General features: G+C 43.6%; 2 protein-coding genes across 3 annotated transcripts; both read right to left on the reverse strand.

The window, feature by feature from the left end:
• Positions 1 to 476: 476 nt before the first annotated feature.
• On the reverse strand, positions 477 to 1,092 carry LOC117534794 (ladderlectin-like). Its single transcript, XM_034199017.1, has one exon. It carries the CDS (start codon positions 1,020 to 1,022, stop codon positions 543 to 545), a length of 480 nt encoding a protein of 159 aa, XP_034054908.1. The 5' UTR covers positions 1,023 to 1,092; the 3' UTR covers positions 477 to 542.
• A 7,573-nt stretch (positions 1,093 to 8,665) lies between these two features.
• On the reverse strand, positions 8,666 to 17,298 carry LOC117534792 (zinc finger protein 677-like). 2 transcript variants are annotated; one of them, XM_034199014.1, is made up of 3 exons: positions 16,647 to 17,298; positions 11,251 to 11,325; positions 8,666 to 10,114 (listed from the first exon to the last, which is right to left on the reverse strand). In XM_034199014.1, exons 1-3 carry the CDS (start codon positions 16,825 to 16,827, stop codon positions 9,444 to 9,446), a joined length of 927 nt encoding a protein of 308 aa, XP_034054905.1. In that variant the 5' UTR covers positions 16,828 to 17,298; the 3' UTR covers positions 8,666 to 9,443. The 2 variants fall into 2 exon arrangements, with proteins under 2 accessions (XP_034054905.1, XP_034054906.1); XM_034199015.1 differs by lacking the exon at positions 11,251 to 11,325.
• Between the last annotated feature and the right edge of the window lie 4,064 nt (positions 17,299 to 21,362).

Here is a 21,362-nt window from a genome sequence, read left to right on the forward strand (position 1 = left end):
AAAGGGCCAACCACGGCCAAACTGCCCTCTGTTTCCTGAGTCTCTGTGTGCTCCTCTAGTATTTTAAACTGTTAGTGGCTGTCCCTGCCCCATGGTCTGTCACAGTAGTGCGGGAAAGAAAAGTGCACTGTTTTGCCTAAGTCACAACAACATGTTCAAGTAATCTAATACTCTTATTTCACACAACAGTGTTATTTGTACGTCAATAGTCATTTTTTGAAAAACTCAAATACGACTAAGAAGGTGACGATATACAACTGTGTGGTTAAAACAAATAGGTATAATACCAAGAATAATAAGCAACGTCTAAAATATGTGGATCAAAATGTAATAATAATGCATCATCAATATTATTTACTAAATGTATTAAAAAAAAAGTGTAGAAATAATTCCTCTGATTAACCCCTGGAGCGACCAGTGTGAATATGTAACATTCATGAGAATAAAGGTTAGACAAAAGGACTTCTGTTGACACACAAGTTTACATCTGTGTCTTTATTGTTATCATGTTAACAAAACAGGTGAACACGTAACATCTCAGTTTAAGGACAAGTTGTGGGAGATGCACAAACTGAGGGAAATAATTTTGAACAAGGCACATCTTTCCACTTCCCCCTCCAGTTGTTGAGAACACAGTCTTCACCTAGTTCGCTGTTGTTTGGTTGTCTATACCAAAAGAAATACTTGGCTACACACCCATCAGACCATATCCATCTTCCTTCTTCGTAGAAGTCATTGAGTCCGATCCATGTTGCTCCCCCAGCAGGGTCAGATTCTTTTATCAGGATTTTGACATATTCCTCTTCCTCTCTGCTGTGGATAGACACCAGGTTGCCTCCCTGGGACACACAGTGGAACTCTGCTTCAGCCCAGGTCCTCTCTGTGTTGAAGTACTTGTAGCAGCGGCCGTTGAAGGAGATCCAGAAGGAGGGACAGGTGTCTTGCTGTAGCTCCATTTGAGGGTAATCTGAAGAAGACACAGCACCCAGAGCCAGGCCCAACAGGAAGAGGAAAGCCAGCATGATGATGTCACCGTCTCTGTCTGTTAAAGTTGCACTGAACCGTTGGAGAGATGGAGATTGTGAAGCTTCAAGTGACAGGCTGCTTCTTATATATGTGTGGGAATGTGACGTCATTGTCACGTGACGTGATCACATGACCGGTGAAATGTGGCACTGCACTTGTATGTACCAGTTGAGCTGGTTCTTCCACCAGTTCAACTCCCTCATCATGAACGCAGGAGGCTGGCTGTATATCGGAACTCGCACCCTCATCATCCTCTTCATCATCTTGCACAGCGCTGCTGCCAAAAAGGTCTGTCGAATTGCGACATTTATATGCTCCACCTGCGAGTGACTTCACCTTTTTATTTTCTTTGATTTGTATCCATGTTTTTTCATTCTCCCTGTCTGCCGCGGCGTCTACCCTGCTGAAAAAACCAGCTCAGATCAACTTAGCTGGTCAGGCTGGTTGTTGACCAGCCAGGCTGGTTTAGAGGGGTTTTGGACCCTTTAGCTGCCAGGATGGCTGGTTTAGCTGGTTTAGCTGGTTTAGCTGGTTTAGCTGGTTTAGCTGGTTTAGCTGGTGCACCAGCTAAACCAGCTAAACCAGCCATCCTGGCAGCTAAAAAAAATAGTATGGTATGCTGGGCTGGTCACCAGCTTCCATCTATCAACAGTTTATGTTTAATAATAGTATTAAATATACCATGCTGGGAGATTATCAGGATTCCAGGTGACCATCCATCCATCCATCCATCTTCTCCCGCTTATCCGTGGTCGGGTCGCGGGGGTAGCAGTTCCAGCAGAGAGCCCCAAACTTTATTTTCCCTGGCGACATCAACCAGCTCTGACTGGGGGATCCCAAGGCACTCCCAGGCCAGCAAAGAGATATAATCCCTCCACCTGGTCCTAGGTCTACCCCTTGGTCTCTTCCCAGCTGGACGTGCCTGGAACACCTCCCTAGGGAGGCGCCCAGGTGGCATCCTAACTAGGTGCCCGAACCACCTCAACTGGCTCCTTTCGACGCGAAGGAGGAGCGACTCAACTCTGAGTCCCTCCCTGATGACCGAACTTCTCACCTTATCCCTAAGGGAGACACCAGCCACCCTGTGGAGAAAACCCATCTCGGCCGCTTGTATCCGCGATCTCGTTCTTTCGGTCGTGACCCATCCTTCAGGACCATAGGTGAGGGTAGGAACGAAAATGGCCCGGTAGACAGAGAGCTTTGCTTTCTGGCTTAGCTCTCTTTTCGTCACAACGGTGCGGTAAAGCGACTGCAGTACCGCTCCCGCTGCTCCGATTCTCCGGCCCATCTCACGCTCCATTGTTCCCTCACTCGAGAACAAGACCCCGAGATACTTGAACTCCTTCACTTGGGGTAAGGACTCATTCCCTACTTGAAGTGGACAGTCCATCGGTTTCCTGCTGAGAACCATGGCCTCAGATTTGGAGGTGCTGATCCTCATCCCAGCCGCTTCACACTCGGTTGCGAACCGATCCAGTGAGTGCTGAAGGTCGCAGACCGATGAAGCCATTAGAACCACATCATCTGCAAAAAGCAGTGGTGCAATCCTTAGTCCACCGAACTGCAGACCCCCTCCCCCATGACTACGCCTCGAAATCCGAATCCATGTATATTACAAACAGGATTGGTGACAAAGCGCAGCCCTGGCGGAGGCCAACCCTCACCGGAAATGGGTCCGACTTACTGCAGAGGACCCGGACACAGCTCTCGCTTTGGGAGTACAGAGATTGGATGGCCCTGAGTAGAGACCCCCCTCACCCCATACTCCCGCAGCACCTCCCACAGTAACTCCCTGGGAACTCGGTCATACGCCTTCTCCAAGTCTACAAAACACATGTAGACCGGATAAGCGTACTCCCAGGCCCCCTCCAGGATCCTTGCGAGAGTAAAAGCTGATCCGTCGTTCCACGACCAGGACGGAATCCGCATTGTTCCTCCTCAATCTGAGGTTCGACAATCGGCCTGACCCTCCTTTCGAGTACCTTAGAGTAAACTTTCCCGGGGAGGCTGAGTAGTGTGATGCCTCTGTAATTGGCACACACCCTCTGATCCCCCTTTTTAAAAAGGGGAACCACCACCCCGGTCTGCCACTCCTTCGGTACCGTTTCCGACTTCCACGCAACGTTGATGAGACGTGTCAATCATGACAGTCCCTCAACACCCAGAGCCTTCAGCATTTCCGGGCGGATCTCATCCACCCCCGGGGCTTTGCCACTGTGGAGTATTTTGACGACCTCAGTGACCTCCCCCCGGGAGATTGGTGTTGATCCCCCGTCATACTCCAGCTCTGCCTCTAACATAGAGGGCGGAGTTGTCGGGTTCAGGAGTTCCTCAAAGTGTTCCTTCCAACGCCCTAACACTCCATCAGTTGAGGTCAACAACGTCCCATCCTTACTGTACACAGCTTGGATGGTTCCCTGCTTCCCCCTCCTGAGGTGTCGGACAGTTTTCCAGAACAACTTTGGTGCCGCCCGAAAGTCCTTCTCCATGTCTTCTCCGAACTTCTCCCACACCCGCTGCTTTGCCTCGGCCACGGATGAGGCTGCTGCCCTTCGGGCCTGTCGGTACCTTGCAACTGCCTCGGGAGTCCCCCGGGATAACAAATCCCTGAAGGCCTCCTTCTTCAGTCGGACGGCTTCCCTGACCACTGGTGTCCACCAGGAGGTTCGAGGGTTACCGCCCCTTGAGGCACCTAGGACCTTGAGACCACAGCTCCAGGTGACCAGCATACATTAAATACTGGTATGATTATTTAAACTAGAGAACATAAATATATTACAAAGATTCATCATGTCATGTATTCTGGTATCGACCAAAATAAAGACATTGTATCGTGTTCATAACAGTATTTAAATGTAATAAATAGCTAGTTAATATAATAAAATACACAGTAACAATACAAATAACAACCAACCTGCAAATCAACCTACACATCAAAATAAATGAGGCGAAGCCTGCGAGCTAGTTCAGGCAGTCAACTCGAGCACTTATGCTGCATTCATACATAACGCCCCTTGCCACTCTACAACCAACCAAACAGAGTCTCCTTAATACGCCGCTCTATTGAACCTGCCAGATCTCTCTCCATGCATTGCTTGCTGCTGCTATTGCTGCAGCCACCTCTACGTCGCTGCTGCTTGCCTGCCCCACCACCACCCCAGCTTCCACCCCAGCTTCCACCTGTAGGCTCGGGGGTTAGTTATCTAATCATCACTCATCGTGCTATGTATATCTATGGAGTGATGATGCCCGAGCCTAGTCGCCAAACTTAACTATATGCTGCTTCTAATAAACATGTTAAAGGAACACGTGAGTTGTCTGACTGAAATATATTATCTACAACCGGTGCATTTGATTTAAAATAAAAGTGATAAATAGAATTCAATATTTAAATGGTAACAAAAACAGTAACACTATGTATGATAAGGAAAAGGCAACAAAGAAAGTGTTTTTTGTTTCTCCTTGTTCATGTCCATAATGTTTCCCGCTGTGTAGCGTCCAGCCTTTCCCAATCTGGCCTGCACTTCTGTCTGTTGAAGCCACTTCTTCAAGCAAACTGAAAAGAAATGTACAGATATAAGTACACTGTAAAAATAAAACTTGACATTTACGTTAACATTTGGGCTGCTGTGGTTGCCAGAACCGTTAAAGTATAGTAAAATACATTACAAATTACAGTCGGTTGGCATAGACGTTACAGTTAACAATTGCTTATGGTGAATTGCAATGGCAAAAACAAATAGAGCTAGTGTACACGGTGCAGCTGTATTATCTGAGGAACAGAAGAATCGGATCAGGATTCGGTATTGAGCAAGCGGAAACATGAGATTAAAGCTGTCAACTTTGTTTGAGCAGGGGGTGTTGCAGAAGAGCGAGTCTGGTGCGGCAGGGGTCGGGCCGGTAGTGGTTCAGACCGCTGGTTTGACGTTCGAGCAGCAAAAAGAGCTTTTGGCCAAGCAGTTTCAGCAGCAGGAGGTAGAGAAGCGTTTAGAGGTGGAGAAGGTGCTGGAGGTGGAAAAGATGAAATGTGAGGTGGAACATGCTAGATTACGGCTGATTGAAAAGGGCAAGTTTTTTTCGGTGGGGGCTGATGCCGATAGTTTTGCATCAGGTAGTGGCGATGTTATTTCTAGCTTGCGGTTAGTGCCAACGTTTAATGAGCGTGACCCTGACATTTTTTCCCCCACTCTATTTGAACGCGTAGCTGCAGCAAGAAACTGGTCAGATTCGGACAGTGCCGTTACTTCAGTGTGTACTCATGGCGAGCACAGGAGGCTTGATAATCGTTGACATGGTGTGTCTCCTCTTTGTTATGACCTGGCTCAAAAGGACACAACAAAGAGGAGACACACCATGTCAACGGTTATCAAAATATGTTTATTTAGAACAAACAATTAAAATCAACCAATTTGTTATACTCAACAGAGCCGGGTGCCTGCAGGGAAAAACAGAGAGGGAACAGAGAGGCTTTAACCTGTTAAGCCCGAAGGTCCCCGCCGGGTCTTTTTTTCACGATACTGTGTCTCAGGGGATCTTAATATTTAAGAACCTATTAATGTGTTATACCAGATTAACGGAAATAATCTCAGCTAACTGACGATACAAACCATGTTTACCAAAACAAAACACAAGTCTCACAAGAAGCATCTAAATTACCCCTGAGCGAAAAATGCTAACGGACATTGGCACAGAACTCAAGATAAAAGTACCCTTATTACTTATCATAGCTGCACATACAATATATCCGATTAAAGATGAGACTCCATAGATTATGTAGGTATATAGTATCATCACTGAGTGATCCGGACTCGTGACAGGGGAAGCAAATACAGTCATCACAACACGTACCTTTACGAAGCTTCTAGGGAGATCGTCTCACAAGTAGCTGTCTCAAAGTATCTGATCAAAGTACGTGTTCAATGGCATTAAAATGAGAAAAAACGCGGCTGAATCGGTTAATCCATAAATTATTAACGTCCATGTATAAAAAACTGATTGAATTTATAATCCATAATTCCATTTTTATGTAATAATCGGGGAGTAAATGCTAGCTGCTAATGGTAGCCACCACAGCTAGCTGCTGCTTCCGGTCTCGGCGATGCAGCAGTCTCACACATACACATGACCAAATAAGGACTATGTGGGAGTTCCCCTCGATTCCATTGGCTCTGACGGTCAGAAAGAGATGTCACATGTCAAAATCGAGCAAGGGGGGCCAGAGATATGGAAAATCCACCCAAATGGCCCCAGAAGAGGGTTTTTTTGCTAAATCTGTCTAAAAAGGTCAAATATCACTTGTTTTGCATCAATCTTGATACAGGGTACTTATTATATGTTGTACTTTGGATTCCTAAAGCTTTTAGTCTACTAACCCATCATCCAAGGTTAGTTTTCACTATAAGTGCAAGATATTTTTTGGACGGACACTATAATTTACAGTTTTTTACCATGTTCAATCTGAATTTTCTTTAAAATAAAAAACATCTATATTGAATCTGACTTTTCTACATCCAACTCACAGGTTTATCCTTACTTTGAGAAAAAAGATTATTAATGTAACCCTTTTAGAAGATATGGTCATTTGTTCTGGGAATGTCATTTTCTAGCCTGAAACCTGAAAAACAGGCTCGGGGTTTAACAGGTTAAATAGCTGCAGGGCACCAGACCCAGGTGCCCTGAGTTACTGCAATCAATGCAATCAATACAGCACAGCCACACCCTCTCTAATGATGAACCCACAGGGGCATCACATTGTCATCATGTAACTATTTTATTCTTTTATTTGCCTCACCAGAAAACAGTCCCACCTTCTCTTGAAGACATGTTGCCTCCTGCTATCGACTTCAGGTTCACATCAGGTAAGCCCTTGAGTGTGTCAGACTTATTGTTTCAGAGGTTCATTCAAGACGTTATGTTTACATTCTAATATAATCAGGTAAATGTACCAATTTCTATTTTTGGAATCACAGATGGGATGGAGATGTAAACTATGCAGAATGTAACCACTCAAAGTGATATTTTAAAACAGTATCGACTCCATCATGGAACCTTTGGACAGAAACGTGCCTTGCCCTGCGTTCATGTAGACTGGCCTGCGCTCTCACTTATCAAGATAGAATAATCATCTGTTATTTATTCTAGAACCCATGTGCCACTTTATATAAATCTCTGAGCATGAGGTGGGGTTAAACATAAGTAGTTGGACATTTTATGAACTATATCAATATCATACTATGTGGTTATTTTTCTTGCAAACCGGCTTTTTGTTTCGATGGCTTGAACCCCTTGTAATGCATGTGAATAGCAGCTCTGTTACCGTCTGTTAACAGCTAATGTAAACTGGCTCGTTATGATTTCAAGACGGGTGTGTTTTTGTTGTTGAGGAAAACACATGGTGTGTCCTGATTTGTACTCAATGTAGTGTTTTGTTTGTATATACAGGGAACAGCAGAGGTCGAAGTGCAACAGGCTCGTGATGCACAGCATGAAGTGATACGTTGCCCACGAGCCAGTTGGAATAACCATCAAGTAATAACCATGTGTCTCCATGTGTGTTCATGTGTTGTGCTTTTAAACAAACTTGTTACTGTTTTAGGAAAACTGTATTGAAATAATCAAATTTTAATAAAAGGTATTAACCTGAACATAACATTCCCTTTTTTAATTTATTTGTTTAATCTGCAATTAACTTTAGTTCAATCAGGAGAGACGTGATGTATGGAATACATATTTATTATCGGTCACATTATATAAATGAAACATAATGATGACAGTTTATAACAAATTAATGAAATGTGTTTTGGCGATTAGGCCCAGGTTTTGTAGGATATCAATCGGGAAGGGAAGAACCGTTTCCGATGAACCCCCCTGGGTCTAGACACTGGTGGTGGTGATAAGTGGTTAGGTCCGGTTGGAAGGGAGAAGGTTAAGCTTGGCCCTGAGTTGAAAGCAGGAGGCGAAGGGGTGGAGGAGGGTTGCGCGTTGACACCTGGAAGACAGCTGATAGGAAAGGGGAGAGCATATATAGAGGGATTAACAGGTGCGATGATTAGGCTTGTAAATGGAGGGGAGTGATAGGTTAGCTGAGGAGTGGCGCTCCCTGTCATTAGTGCAGGGAGCGAGTATTGCCATGACGTGCAATACGGAGTGATAGGTCTTCCTGTCTGAACTTGCGCTAAGCTTCATATGTCCTTTAGTAGGAATGAATGTGGTTGGGGGGGGTTCTAATTTAATGTTCTTCTGTTAGTATATTCTTAAAATAAAAAAGCTTTCTTTCTCTGATGTGCTGCCTATAGTGTTTGTTCTAGTGTGCTTTATAGCCTGGCATTGATTTCAGTTATCCGGTGCTCGTGATCAGTTGTGCAAAAACATTTAGCTCTATTCCCATGTCTGTTGCATATCATTAGTGGATGAATGTGTTCTGTTGATAGGTTATAGACTTTCTACTGTTCAACAGTTTTTCACTTGAATTGGATAGTCCTAACACATGCCTACTAAAAGTATGCTGATAGTCAACTAATGCTTAATGTAACCTTTAGTTGACATCTTGACTCAACAGATAGTCGACATGACCCTGTTGACTTGACCAAAAAACAGTAGTTTGCATCTTATCTATCTAAGATGAAAAAATTAAGATGAGTTTTATTTATTCATTTGCCTTTTATTACTTTGTTGACCACAAAAGTTTTCCTTTGACATATGTTCATTCTTAAATCTAAGATGTGTAAAGTAATACAAAATAAAAAGCAGGTTTATTTTTAGATGCTTAAAAAAAATGCACATTTAAGTAAATAATTTACAAGATATTTAGAGCATCAGTTCAAGTAGAAGTCATGTTGTCATACTCTCCAGATGTCCTTTGTATTCAGTAAAGTTAGACGTTATTTATCGTTTGGCATTTTGACGGTTTCTGAGTTCATAAATCCAAGAGAATCCTTGCTCACCAACACGGCAGCCACATCGTTTCTCCTCCAAATCTCATGTGAATCTTTGAAATGTCACTTCGTCTAAAAATATTTATCACAATCGGAGCAGCTGAAAGGTTTCTCCTCAGTGTGAACTTGCAAGTGTTCGGACTACATCTGTTGTATTTGCTGTAAAGTGTCTCTACTGTAGGCTATTTTTATTATATGTACAGCACTTTGGCTCGACGAAAAATCGTTTATAAATGTGCTATATAAATAAAACTTGATTTGATTTGACATCTGAGTAAATATCTTCCACTTCTGTTAGCAACCGTGGGGTTTCTCTCCGGTGTGAACCTGCATGTGAAGGTTTAATTCCCCTCTCTGTGTATATCTGTTGCTACACAGAGAGCAGCTGAATGGTTTCTCTTCTTCATGGACTCTCAGGTGAATCTGTAAATGTTCACTTTGTGTAAAAGGTTCCCCACAAACTGAGCAGCTGAATGGTTTCTCTCAGGTGTGAACTTCCATGTGTCTCGTCACATGACTCCTGCGAATAAACCTTTTACTGCACAGTGAACAGCTGAAGGGTTTCTCTCCTGTGTGAACTAGCATGTGTCTCGTCACATGACACCTGCGAATAAACCTTTTACTGCACAGTGCGCAGCTGAAGGGTTTCTCTCCTGTGTGAATTAGCATGTGTCGATTCAGATCACTCTTCTTGGTAAATGTGTTCCCGCACTGAGAGCATTTACAGCGTTTATTTGCAGAACTACGCCTTGAATCACTGACGGGGACTCGAGAGTTTGAACCTGACGGAGGGTCTCTGGTCTCCTTCCAACCGGCACTGTCTTCAGTGTCAGGTTCTGAAGAGTCTCCAGGGTTGTCCTCAGTCTCTGGTTGTAAACGTGTCTCTAGATCAGAGTTCTTGGCTGGTTCTGGTCCTCCACAGTCCTCTCCATCAGCTTCTGTTTGTCTCTGACGAAGCTGAGAGGACTGAGGTCTCTGTTCATCATCTTCACTCTTCACAGGGACAGGAGTGAATGTTGACTTGCTGTTATCATCCTCCTCCAGCCCTTGAAGCTTCTCTCCCTCCTGACTGATCCAGAGTTCCTCCTGTTCCTCTTTCATGTGTGGGGGGGTCTCAGGGGGAAACTCTTCTTTAACCTCCACCAGTTGGACATCTGCAGGAAACAGGAAACAGAGACGTTACTGATAACATTTCTGTGTTCATTACAGCTCAAAATCCCCCTTTTTGTTAAGCTCCAACGTTATCAGGTTATCTATCGGTACTGGGTAAATAAAAAACATTTATAGAATAGATTTCATATTCATTATTTCTAAATAAACCTCCACCAGCTGATGGGTGGGGGGGGGGGGGGGGGGGTCGCGCTGCACTGGCAGTTCTGGGAGGGAAAAAAAACATTTTTGACCATTGGCGCTCATCCTGATTTTCGGCCTTGATGTAACAATATTCATAATTAAGTAAAGGTAACACCCTTTTCACCCCGGTTACACTTTGCCCTGTACGATGGGCGCTGTAAGTGATGGAAATGGGGGATGTTGGCTTATCTGGCGCCCGCAGCTCACAGCCAAAATGCGAGTGAGCGAGGGAGAGATCATTTGTGTAATCATGTAAACTATAAGTCTTTTTTCTTTGTTTTAACATAGGTTTTTGTTTGCAGTTCTTGTTTCTTCTTTCTCAATGATCTGACTGTTGCTCTCGCTGCAGCTCTTCTCGTTTGCGGTCCCTCATTTTTTGTTTTCTATTTTGACACAAACCTCCCAGGTGGGCGGGACTTTCAGGGGTGCGACCCCATTGGCTACTCATTTGTTGAGTGACAGCCAACTACACCACAGATCATACAGTGCAACTCATGCAGCAAACTCCGGAGTCCACTCGGCCACGTTAGTGTCGGAGTTTCATTAACATATCAGACTTCTCTTATGGATTACTGTGCATTATACTTGTGATGTGTAGTTTATACTTTATTCCAACTCCAAATATTGTAATACCTGAACACACTGCTGCTGTTAAATAATTTACCAATTTGGGATTGATAAAGTGTCTGTCTATTTATGTTATGGATAAAAAAAACACATTTATGTATTTTTAAGCTAAAGGTGATACACAATATAAACTGTACACTATTATTTTTCAAAGACATGTTAAATTTGAAAAGCATATATTGCTATGTTTAGGACAAACAATTAAAGACTGCTTTAATTGAACAAATTCTACAATATAAAAGTGGCAGATTTGCTTTATTAGACAGAGCAGACCTAGGCTGCATACCAACACAATTAGGAACATGCTCACATCTTCCTATGTTGGTCTGAAGAGCTGAAGCGTTCATACACAATGGATAAAACCGGTGTTGTTTCATTCTACATCCTGTGAGAAAATGATATACATTTAGCATTAACAATGTGACATACTATTCCTAATCTGAGGAAGATCTGAATAATCAACAGATTTGAATGGAATCTCTAACATGTTCATGTAGAATAAAGACAAAAGAGTGATTATACAAATTACATTTATTGAAATTTGAACCAGAAGATGAAGTCTCAAAGAATGTTTTAAATAAAAGGACATAAAACAAAAAGGTGGATAATAATAAAATCTATTAAATGTATATGTAAAGCTATTTGGTCAAATGAAATGACACTGAGCCAGTGATAACAGTAACGCCAGCGTGGATAAAGCTGGTGCAGGGAGAGAAACACAGAAGAAGAGACGAGAGAGAGATACAGGGAGAGAAACACAGAAGAAGAGACGAGAGAGAGATACAGAGAGAGAAACACAGAAGAAGAAGAGACGAGAGAGCGATACAGGGAGAGAAACACAGAAGAAGAGACGAGAGAGCGATACAGAGAGAGAAACACAGAAGAAGAGACGAGAGAGAGATACAGGGAGAGAAACACAGAAGAAGAGACGAGAGAGCGATACAGGGAGAGAAACACAGAAGAAGAGACGAGTGAGCGATACAGGGAGAGAAACACAGAAGAAGAGACGAGTGAGCGATACAGGGAGAGAAACACAGAAGAAGAAGAGACGAGAGAGCGATACAGGGAGAGAAACACAGAAGAAGAGACGAGAGAGCGATACAGGGAGAGAAACACAGAAGAAGAGACGAGAGAGCGATACAGGGAGAGAAACACAGAAGAAGAGACGAGTGAGCGATACAGGGAGAGAAACACAGAAGAAGAGACGAGTGAGCGATACAGGGAGAGAAACACAGAAGAAGAGACGAGAGAGCGATACAGGGAGAGAAACACAGAAGAAGAGACGAGAGAGCGATACAGGGAGAGAAACACAGAAGAAGAGACGAGAGAGCGATACAGGGAGAGAAACACAGAAGAAGAGACGAGAGAGCGATACAGGGAGAGAAACACAGAAGAAGAGACGAGAGAGCGATACAGGGAGAGAAACACAGAAGAAGAGACGAGAGAGAGATACAGGGAGAGAAACACAGAAGAAGAGACGAGAGAGAGATACAGGGAGAGAAACACAGAAGAAGAGACGAGAGAGCAATACAGGGAGAGAAACACAGAAGAATAGACGAGAGAGAGATACAGGGAGAGAAACACAGAAGAAGAGACGAGTGAGCGATACAGGGAGAGAAACACAGAAGAAGAGACGAGAGAGCAATACAGGGAGAGAAACACAGAAGAAGAGACGAGAGAGCGATACAGAGAGAGAACACAGAAGAAGAGACGAGAGAGAGATACAGGGAGAGAAACACAGAAGAAGAGACGAGAGAGCGATACAGGGAGAGAAACACAGAAGAAGAGACGAGAGAGCAATACAGGGAGAGAAACACAGAAGAAGAGACGAGAGAGAGATACAGGGAGAGAAACACAGAAGAAGAGACGAGAGAGCGATACAGGGAGAGAAACACAGAAGAAGAGACGAGTGAGCGATACAGGGAGAGAAACACAGAAGAAGAGACGAGAGAGCGATACAGGGAGAGAAACACAGAAGAAGAGACGAGAGAGCGATACAGGGAGAGAAACACAGAAGAAGAGACGAGAGAGCAATACAGGGAGAGAAACACAGAAGAAGAGACGAGAGAGCGATACAGAGAGAGAAACACAGAAGAAGAGACGAGAGAGAGATACAGGGAGAGAAACACAGAAGAAGAGACGAGAGAGAGATACAGGGAGAGAAACACAGAAGAAGAGACGAGAGAGCGATACAGGGAGAGAAACACAGAAGAAGAGACGAGAGAGCGATACAGGGAGAGAAACACAGAAGAAGAGACGAGAGAGCAATACAGGGAGAGAAACACAGAAGAAGAGACGAGAGAGCGATACAGAGAGAGAAACACAGAAGAAGAGACGAGAGAGAGATACAGGGAGAGAAACAGAAGAAGAGACGAGAGAGAGATACAGGGAGAGAAACACAGAAGAGACGAGAGAGCGATACAGGGAGAGAAACACAGAAGAAGAGACGAGAGAGCGATACAGGGAGAGAAACACAGAAGAAGAGACGAGAGAGCGATACAGGGAGAGAAACACAGAAGAAGAGACGAGAGAGCAATACAGGGAGAGAAACACAGAAGAAGAGACGAGAGAGCGATACAGAGAGAGAAACACAGAAGAAGAGACGAGAGAGAGATACAGGGAGAGAAACAGAAGAAGAGACGAGAGAGAGATACAGAGAGAGAAACACAGAAGAAGAAGAGACGAGAGAGCGATACAGGGAGAGAAACACAGAAGAAGAGACGAGAGAGCGATACAGGGAGAGAAACACAGAAGAAGAGACGAGAGAGCGATACAGGGAGAGAAACACAGAAGAAGAGACGAGTGAGCGATACAGGGGAGAGAAAACACAGAAGAGACGAGAGAGCGATACAGGGAGAGAAACACAGAAGAAGAGACGAGAGAGCGATACAGGGAGAGAAACACAGAAGAAGAGACGAGAGAGCAATACAGGGAGAGAAACACAGAAGAAGAGACGAGAGAGCGATACAGGGAGAGAAACACAGAAGAAGAGACGAGAGAGCGATACAGGGAGAGAAACACAGAAGAAGAGACGAGAGAGCGATACAGGGAGAGAAACACAGAAGAAGAGACAAGAGAGCGATACAGGGAGAGAAACACAGAAGAAGAGACGAGTGAGCGATACAGGGAGAGAAACACAGAAGAAGAGACGAGAGAGAGATACAGGAGAGAACACAGAAGAAGAGACGAGAGAGCGATACAGGGAGAGAAACACAGAAGAAGAGACGAGAGAGCAATACAGGGAGAGAAACACAGAAGAAGAGACGAGAGAGCGATACAGGGAGAGAAACACAGAAGAAGAGACGAGAGAGAGATACAGGGAGAGAAACACAGAAGAAGAGACGAGAGAGCAATACAGGGAGAGAAACAGAAGAAGAGACGAGAGAGCGATACAGGGAGAGAAACACAGAAGAAGAGACGAGAGAGAGATACAGGGAGAGAAACAGAAGAAGAGACGAGAGAGCGATACAGGGAGAGAAACACAGAAGAAGAGACGAGAGAGAGATACAGGGAGAGAAACACAGAAGAAGAGAGGAGAGAGAGATACAGGGAGAGAAACAGAAGAAGAAGAGACGAGAGAGAGATACAGAGAGAGAAACACAGAAGAAGAGACGAGAGAGAGATACAGGGAGAGAAACACAGAAGAAGAGACGAGAGAGAGATACAGGGAGAGAACACAGAAGAAGAGACGAGAGAGCGATACAGAGAGAGAAACAGAAGAAGAAGAGACGAGAGAGAGATACAGGGAGAGAAACACAGAAGAAGAGACGAGAGAGAGATACAGGGAGAGAAACACAGAAGAAGAGACGAGAGAGCGATACAGGGAGAGAAACAGAAGAAGAGACGAGAGAGCGATACAGAGAGAGAAACACAGAAGAAGAGACGAGAGAGCGATACAGGGAGAGAAACACAGAAGAAGAGACGAGAGAGCGATACAGGGAGAGAAACACAGAAGAAGAGACGAGAGAGAGATACAGGGAGAGAAACACAGAAGAAGAGACGAGAGAGAGATACAGGGAGAGAAACACAGAAGAAGAGACGAGAGAGAGATACAGGGAGAGAAACAGAAGAAGAAGAGACGAGAGAGAGATACAGGGAGAGAAACACAGAAGAAGAGACGAGAGAGAGATACAGGGAGAGAAACAGAAGAAGAAGAGACGAGAGCGCGGCAGAGAGAAGCGGAGAGGAGAGTGAAAAGGCGTGTTAGCGGCAGAGACAAATAATTACACATGGCGCTCTCCAAGAAGAGGAACGTGGACAGTGAGAACAGAGCTTTGAACCCTGAGTGGACTCGTTCATGCTCATCCTGCCCACTGGGAGCTCAGAGCCAGTGTGTCTCATTTGTTCAGAGACCGTGGCGCTCATTAAAAGAGACAACACGCCACTATGAGACAAAACACAAAGTGTTTGACCAAACATCCCCTCTCAAGTCAGAACTGAGCTCACAACAAATAAGCAGTCTCAGAGCCCGATACGATCAGTCCACCAGGATCAAAATTAGAACTAAATATCGTTCCAGGCTAACCGAGGCTAACCAATGAGCTAACCGAGGCTAACCAATGAGCTAACCGAGGCTAACCAATGAGCTAACCGAGGCTAACCAATGAGCACCTGCAGGTGTATGAGAATGGTCCTGACTCCATTTCAGCCCAGATTTAAACTCCTGGCAGGACAATAAGCTCCAGCTCAATTCTCACACTGAACAGAACAAAGTGAGTGAGGGACTGCAATATAAGAGGGACAGAAAGAGAAACTTTAAAACTGTTCAGTTGTTATGATGTAAAGACTGATGTTGTTCTATAATCGGCTGAAACTGTTAAGTCATGATGTGAAACGGTTAACAAAGAAAAAGGGAAACTCAAGTTGCTGCTACACTTTATTTTATTTATCTAAAATTAAGCACTTTTGAGATGCACATATTTTCAAAAGCTATTTTATTTGTAAATGCAGCCCGAGAGGAACATTACACATATCCACAGTATTTACTGTATATCTGTAGGGTTCAATGTTAATTGACAATAAATATTGTTGTTTTTGAATTATACTTTCTTTATTTGATTGGCAGTCAGTTGTTGATTACATGCAGACGTTGATACAGCTACAGGTCACTTCAATATATATATATATCACACTAATTCATGAAGCAACTTAGACATTTTGACGTTCCGGACCTTTGCATGGGGACATTTTCTCTAACTGGACCTCGTTGAATTTTAGTTGAAGACCCCTGGTTTAGATAGTTCACTTTAGTCTAAGTTATCTCAGTGGGTCTCAAACGGTTTGGTCACCATTTATGTAAACAAATATTTCCAAGGCACTCCTTTATAATTACTGGGATAAACAAGTTTGAAATCATTCCAATGTATTCTATAGGACAGTAAACCAAAAATATCCTTTAAAACTGGAGAGATACAAAAATATGCATAAATAAATGTTAAGGTAAAATAAGATATGAATGAACAACAAAAATAAAATAAGTTACATGTATTTGTTATTGGCTATGGTAGGTTATTGGTTATGTTCACATACTTATTTGATTATTGAAATATAAACCGATCTTTTTCATATGGGTGTTTAGAGTTGTACCCCCTAGATCTAGTCTCTAGTAATTCTGCTCAAAGTGCACCAGATTGAAGCATTTTACTTTCAAATGTTCAAAAAACGTTTAGTCTCGTGAACATCCATTAGAGAGTGCACTGAACCGACCTGTCCTCTGGATCTGAGAATGTAAAACAGCGTCCAGTAGTTTCCGGTCTCTCTCGTGTTCCTCTTTTGATCGAGACAGTTTCTCCTCGTACTCTGATATCGTTCTTTCAAACAGAGCAAAGATCTCTTCAGCAGCTGCAGAGAGTCTCTGCTTCACCAACGAGAGCAGCACAACACTCATGTTTATACACACACACACACACACACACACACACACACACACACACACACACACACACACACACACACACACACACACACACACACACACACACACACACACACACACACACACACACACACACACACCCCACACACACACACACACACACACACACACACACACACACACACACACACACACACACACACACACACACACACACACACACTTAATTGTGTTGTTTTTTCTTCATCAAACTCTCACACAGTTGCTAACGTGTTTCCAGCTAGCATGCTAAGCTAACTTCGGTATTCGGTAAGGTAGAAGCTCCAGATGAAGCCGAACAGATCAGAGTAAACTCGGAGAGTTCATCCGGACACACCGAGGCTCTGGAGGATCAGAACTGCGGGAGAAAACACACTCTTTATCGGGAGAACAAAGAGAGAAAACTGTCGCGACGAGACTCAATGTTGCTATCAGTTAGTGAGAGAGGTCACTTCCGGTTTGAGAATTTCAGAATAAAAGCAGGAAGAAAAATAACACCAACATTATATAATGGCTTTTTAACTGCAAACGTAGTCGGTAGGTTTCCGTGTGTGTAAATATGATGACGTGTGAATAGTATGAAACTGCGGCCTCGCAGGTCACACTTTTCGCGGCACATGTAGGCTACTTACAGCCAATCAGCTCTGAATTATGTGAGATGACGTATTGTGGGGATGGCAGCTCAGTGCCCCTATGGTCATTATTTTTTTGCCACACACATTAAGGCCCATTCCCAAACCGCCCCCTACACCCTACCCCTCAAGCCCCCAGGAAGTGCGCCGGAGTCTGATGAGAATATTCGTTGTGGCCAAACGGCGGTACTACACTTCCTTTAGGTTGCTGGGCCCGGAAACACTTTTTCCCATTGACTTACATTGGGAAAGAGTGGTCTGTAACTCGTTGGATAATTTTTAAAAAACTAAATAAACTTGTATAGCCCTTATTAAAAACATTCGTTCCTCAAGTTGTAATAATGTGCTAATAATGTTATTCTGAGAGTTATTTCCCTCTGCATTATGAACGCGCATCTAACCCACGGGACCGCGCCGCCCGGCACGTTCATGTTACGTGTTCAGCACTACATGCATTTATCTTTACCCATGGATGCACAATAACAACGGACCATATCGCCTTACTGCCACGGAGCTGTAATAATGGATATATTGCACATGTTTGCTGTAATTCATCATTTGTAAAATATTATACTACATGGGCTGTATGATGTAAATCTTGTACCGTAAATGTTGTATTAAATAAAGTTAATATTACCGACGTTAGATTAACGTCCCTGGAGCTTATTATTGCACTAAGAAGCTTATTGCACTGTATATATTGTTAACTGTGATCATTATTCTCGCGTCCAGGAAAGAGAAGCTTAAAAAGGAGACTAAATGGAGTCTCTGGAGGTTCAAATTTGGTACTTTAATTAATAAAAAAGGCGCGGTAAAGTCACAAACAGGATATTGTTCCGTCAAGAAAGTCTGCAGCTTCCTCTCTCAGGTGCTGGCCGTGCAGAAGAGAGCTTACAAGCATTCGTCCTTCCCGCTTGCTGGCTGTTCGCTCCTCCTCTCTGGGAGCTGTGGTGACGTAGGGGACTTCCCCCCTCGTTCTCCTGTGTCCGATATCGCGTTAAACAGAGGATTTCGACATTTTACATTCATTGCTTACTTCCATATGCCTTTTCTCCTCCTTATCTCTTTCATAACTTTATATGTAATACATGTTAACGGCGTCAATAGCCACTTTAATGATACTAATGGGCGGTAGTCCCGGATGTCGTCATGAAGGATTTTCAGAATAAAAGCTTAACAACTGGTTGTGCACAAGAACTTCTGGTTTTTCAGTATAAAACAGCATTTAAACTGACGGTATGTTTAAGGTACATTATGCTATCAAAACATTGATTTGAATTTCTAACAGTCCCTCCTTACACACCTAAAAGGTGTGTATAATACTGAAATAAATGAGTTCTTCATCTGAACTCTGCATAGTACATAACTCATATATCAAAAACATACAATCACAATGGAATGGTTCGAATAGCCTCAACTTTACAAAAATACTAAAATACTTTGACTGTATTCAAACATAAAAGTTTTCCCTTGTGCATAACTTCTAGTGTTAATATTCAATATGGTTCTTCAAAAATAGCAGCAATGGCTTGGTATTAGAACATTTCTTCCTCCCTCCTTTCACAGAAACCGTTCTCATAATACGCTCAGTGTTAAGGCACTTGTTTTTACAAAGTGAAAACAAACGACCCATTTTAGAATAGCAATGATTTATAAAACATGGGATCCATCATATTAGAACAGTATAAAATAATAAAGAATAAAATAAAATATACAGCGGATACAAGCGGCCGAGATGGGTTTTCTCCGCAGGGTGGCTGGTGTCTCCCTTAGGGATAAGGTGAGAAGTTCGGTCATCAGGGAGGGACTCGGAGTTGAGCCGCTCCTCCTTCGCGTCGAAAGGAGCCAGTTGAGGTGGTTCGGGCACCTAGTTAGGATGCCACCTGGGCGCCTCACTAGGGAGGTGTTCCAGGCACGTCCAGCTGGGAAGAGACCAAGGGGTAGACCTAGGACCAGGTGGAGGGATTATATCTCTTCGCTGGCCTGGTAGCGCCTTGGGATCCCCCAGTCAGAGCTGGTTGATGTCGCCAGGGAAAAGAAAGTTTGGGGCTCTCTGCTGGAACTGCTACCCCCGCGACCCGACCACGGATAAGCGGAAGAAGATGGATGGATGGATGGATAAAATAAAATATCCTGGATAGTGTAAAGTAAATTGGTAAATCAAAATATACCATCTTGGAATAGTATATTATAAATTGAAATGGATTCACTCCATTTTAACATTTTAGTTTGCTCACTTCTTCACATATCATTTAAAGAATCACATCGGCTGGACATTCATTGAACAATCTCATCTCTGAACATCGATATCATTTAACATTATTCAAACTAACTCATCGTTTTCCTCCTCATCTGTATACGGGGGTTGATCGTCCTGTTCTGCTAGCATTTGTAACTGTCCCCCATGAGAAATTTACCCTCCCTCCTTTCATACCATTTAAGGTATGAAAGTAATATGTTCTCTAGAAGAGGCCGTTGTAATCAATCGGTATTTTAGGACATGGAATTAGTGCAACATCTAGGCCTCCCCTGGGCGCCCCTATGCTATCTTTGTACCCTGGAGCCTAATGGCGCGTTTCCACTGCAGGCCTCGCTCGGCCTCGCTCAGCCTCGCTTGGTTTGGTTAGGCCTTATTAGGCCCGGCTCACTTTAATGCTGCGCTTCCATTACAGTTTAGGAACTGGGGCAGTTACTATAGTAACGCAGTGTAGGCGGAGCCGTGACGTCATCTTCAATGAGAGCCCCAGAAAAACAACACAGCCGTTAGCTCTTAGCACTCAGAGCTCACAGCTCTTCATATCTGTTCAGAAACTAGACAAAAGTTAAACAAGTACAAACCACAGACTGCTTGTGTCATGGCGAATACAGTCGCTGGTTTATTTATGTCTGTATAGGCCGTTGTTGTGAGTGTGGACGGTCGGAGCATATATAACGTTAGCTTAGCCAAGCTACATTTAGAAAACACGCATTTTAAAAGGGTTTTTCGCCTGCCGTCTGTCTGCAGACTTGTCAAAACATTAATTCATGGTTTTTACTAACCGGTATCAGTATGTTGTTACTTCGGCATCATTTTGAAACGTGTATTACAATTAATTCACGGTCAAATATGTTCATCTTGTTGTAGTTGTAGCCCCCTTGCCAGCGATTCTCTCTCTAGTTTAGCATACTCAGCCCGACTCAGCCTGGTTGTTCCTGGCCCTAGAACCACGATTTAGTCGGGCCAGAAAAAAGGTGAAAATGTAGCCCCGGGCCAAAACTAGGCCAAGTGGAAACGCAACCAAAAACGGGCCACGCACGGCTCGGCACGCTTAAAGTGAGCTACCCGCTGCAGTGGAAACGCGCCATAAACTCCCCCTGGGACTGGTCTCTTAGCCCTACTGGCTTTGGGGTGGTCTGTTCTAATGCAGTGATAAAGTCCCTGAAATGGTGTGAAAATCGGTGGAATATCAATAACTCATTATACTAATTTATTTTCATTTCTGGTCTACTTGAAGAACTATGCTAACCTCCTTAACAGTGTGTGGAACCTTGGGTGCCCGAGCATGTGATAATTAATCCCTCCTTTAACAAGGACTTTAAAAACAGAAGTCATTTCATTAATGGTTTGTAGTTCAATTCAGGAATTTTCACTCATGGCAGATATGTTTCTCCTTTTAAATAACATCTCTAAATGTCAGGTCATCACTGATTAAATGGATGAGCATTAGGAGGTGGTGGCACTTGTCTTTTAAAACTCATACTCTGGTGCCGTGCGCTCCCTCTGAAGCTGCAAGTAAGATTTAAAACATCTGCAGGGTGGGTTGAGCGACCCCTTCTCCCTGAACGATATTTGTTGTCGAAAATATGCACCATTAAAATGAGTGATCCAAGGCCCCG

Source organism: Gymnodraco acuticeps, unplaced genomic scaffold (assembly GCF_902827175.1).
Source record: "Gymnodraco acuticeps unplaced genomic scaffold, fGymAcu1.1, whole genome shotgun sequence".
In the NCBI taxonomy this organism is placed as follows: Eukaryota; Metazoa; Chordata; class Actinopteri; order Perciformes; family Bathydraconidae; genus Gymnodraco; species Gymnodraco acuticeps.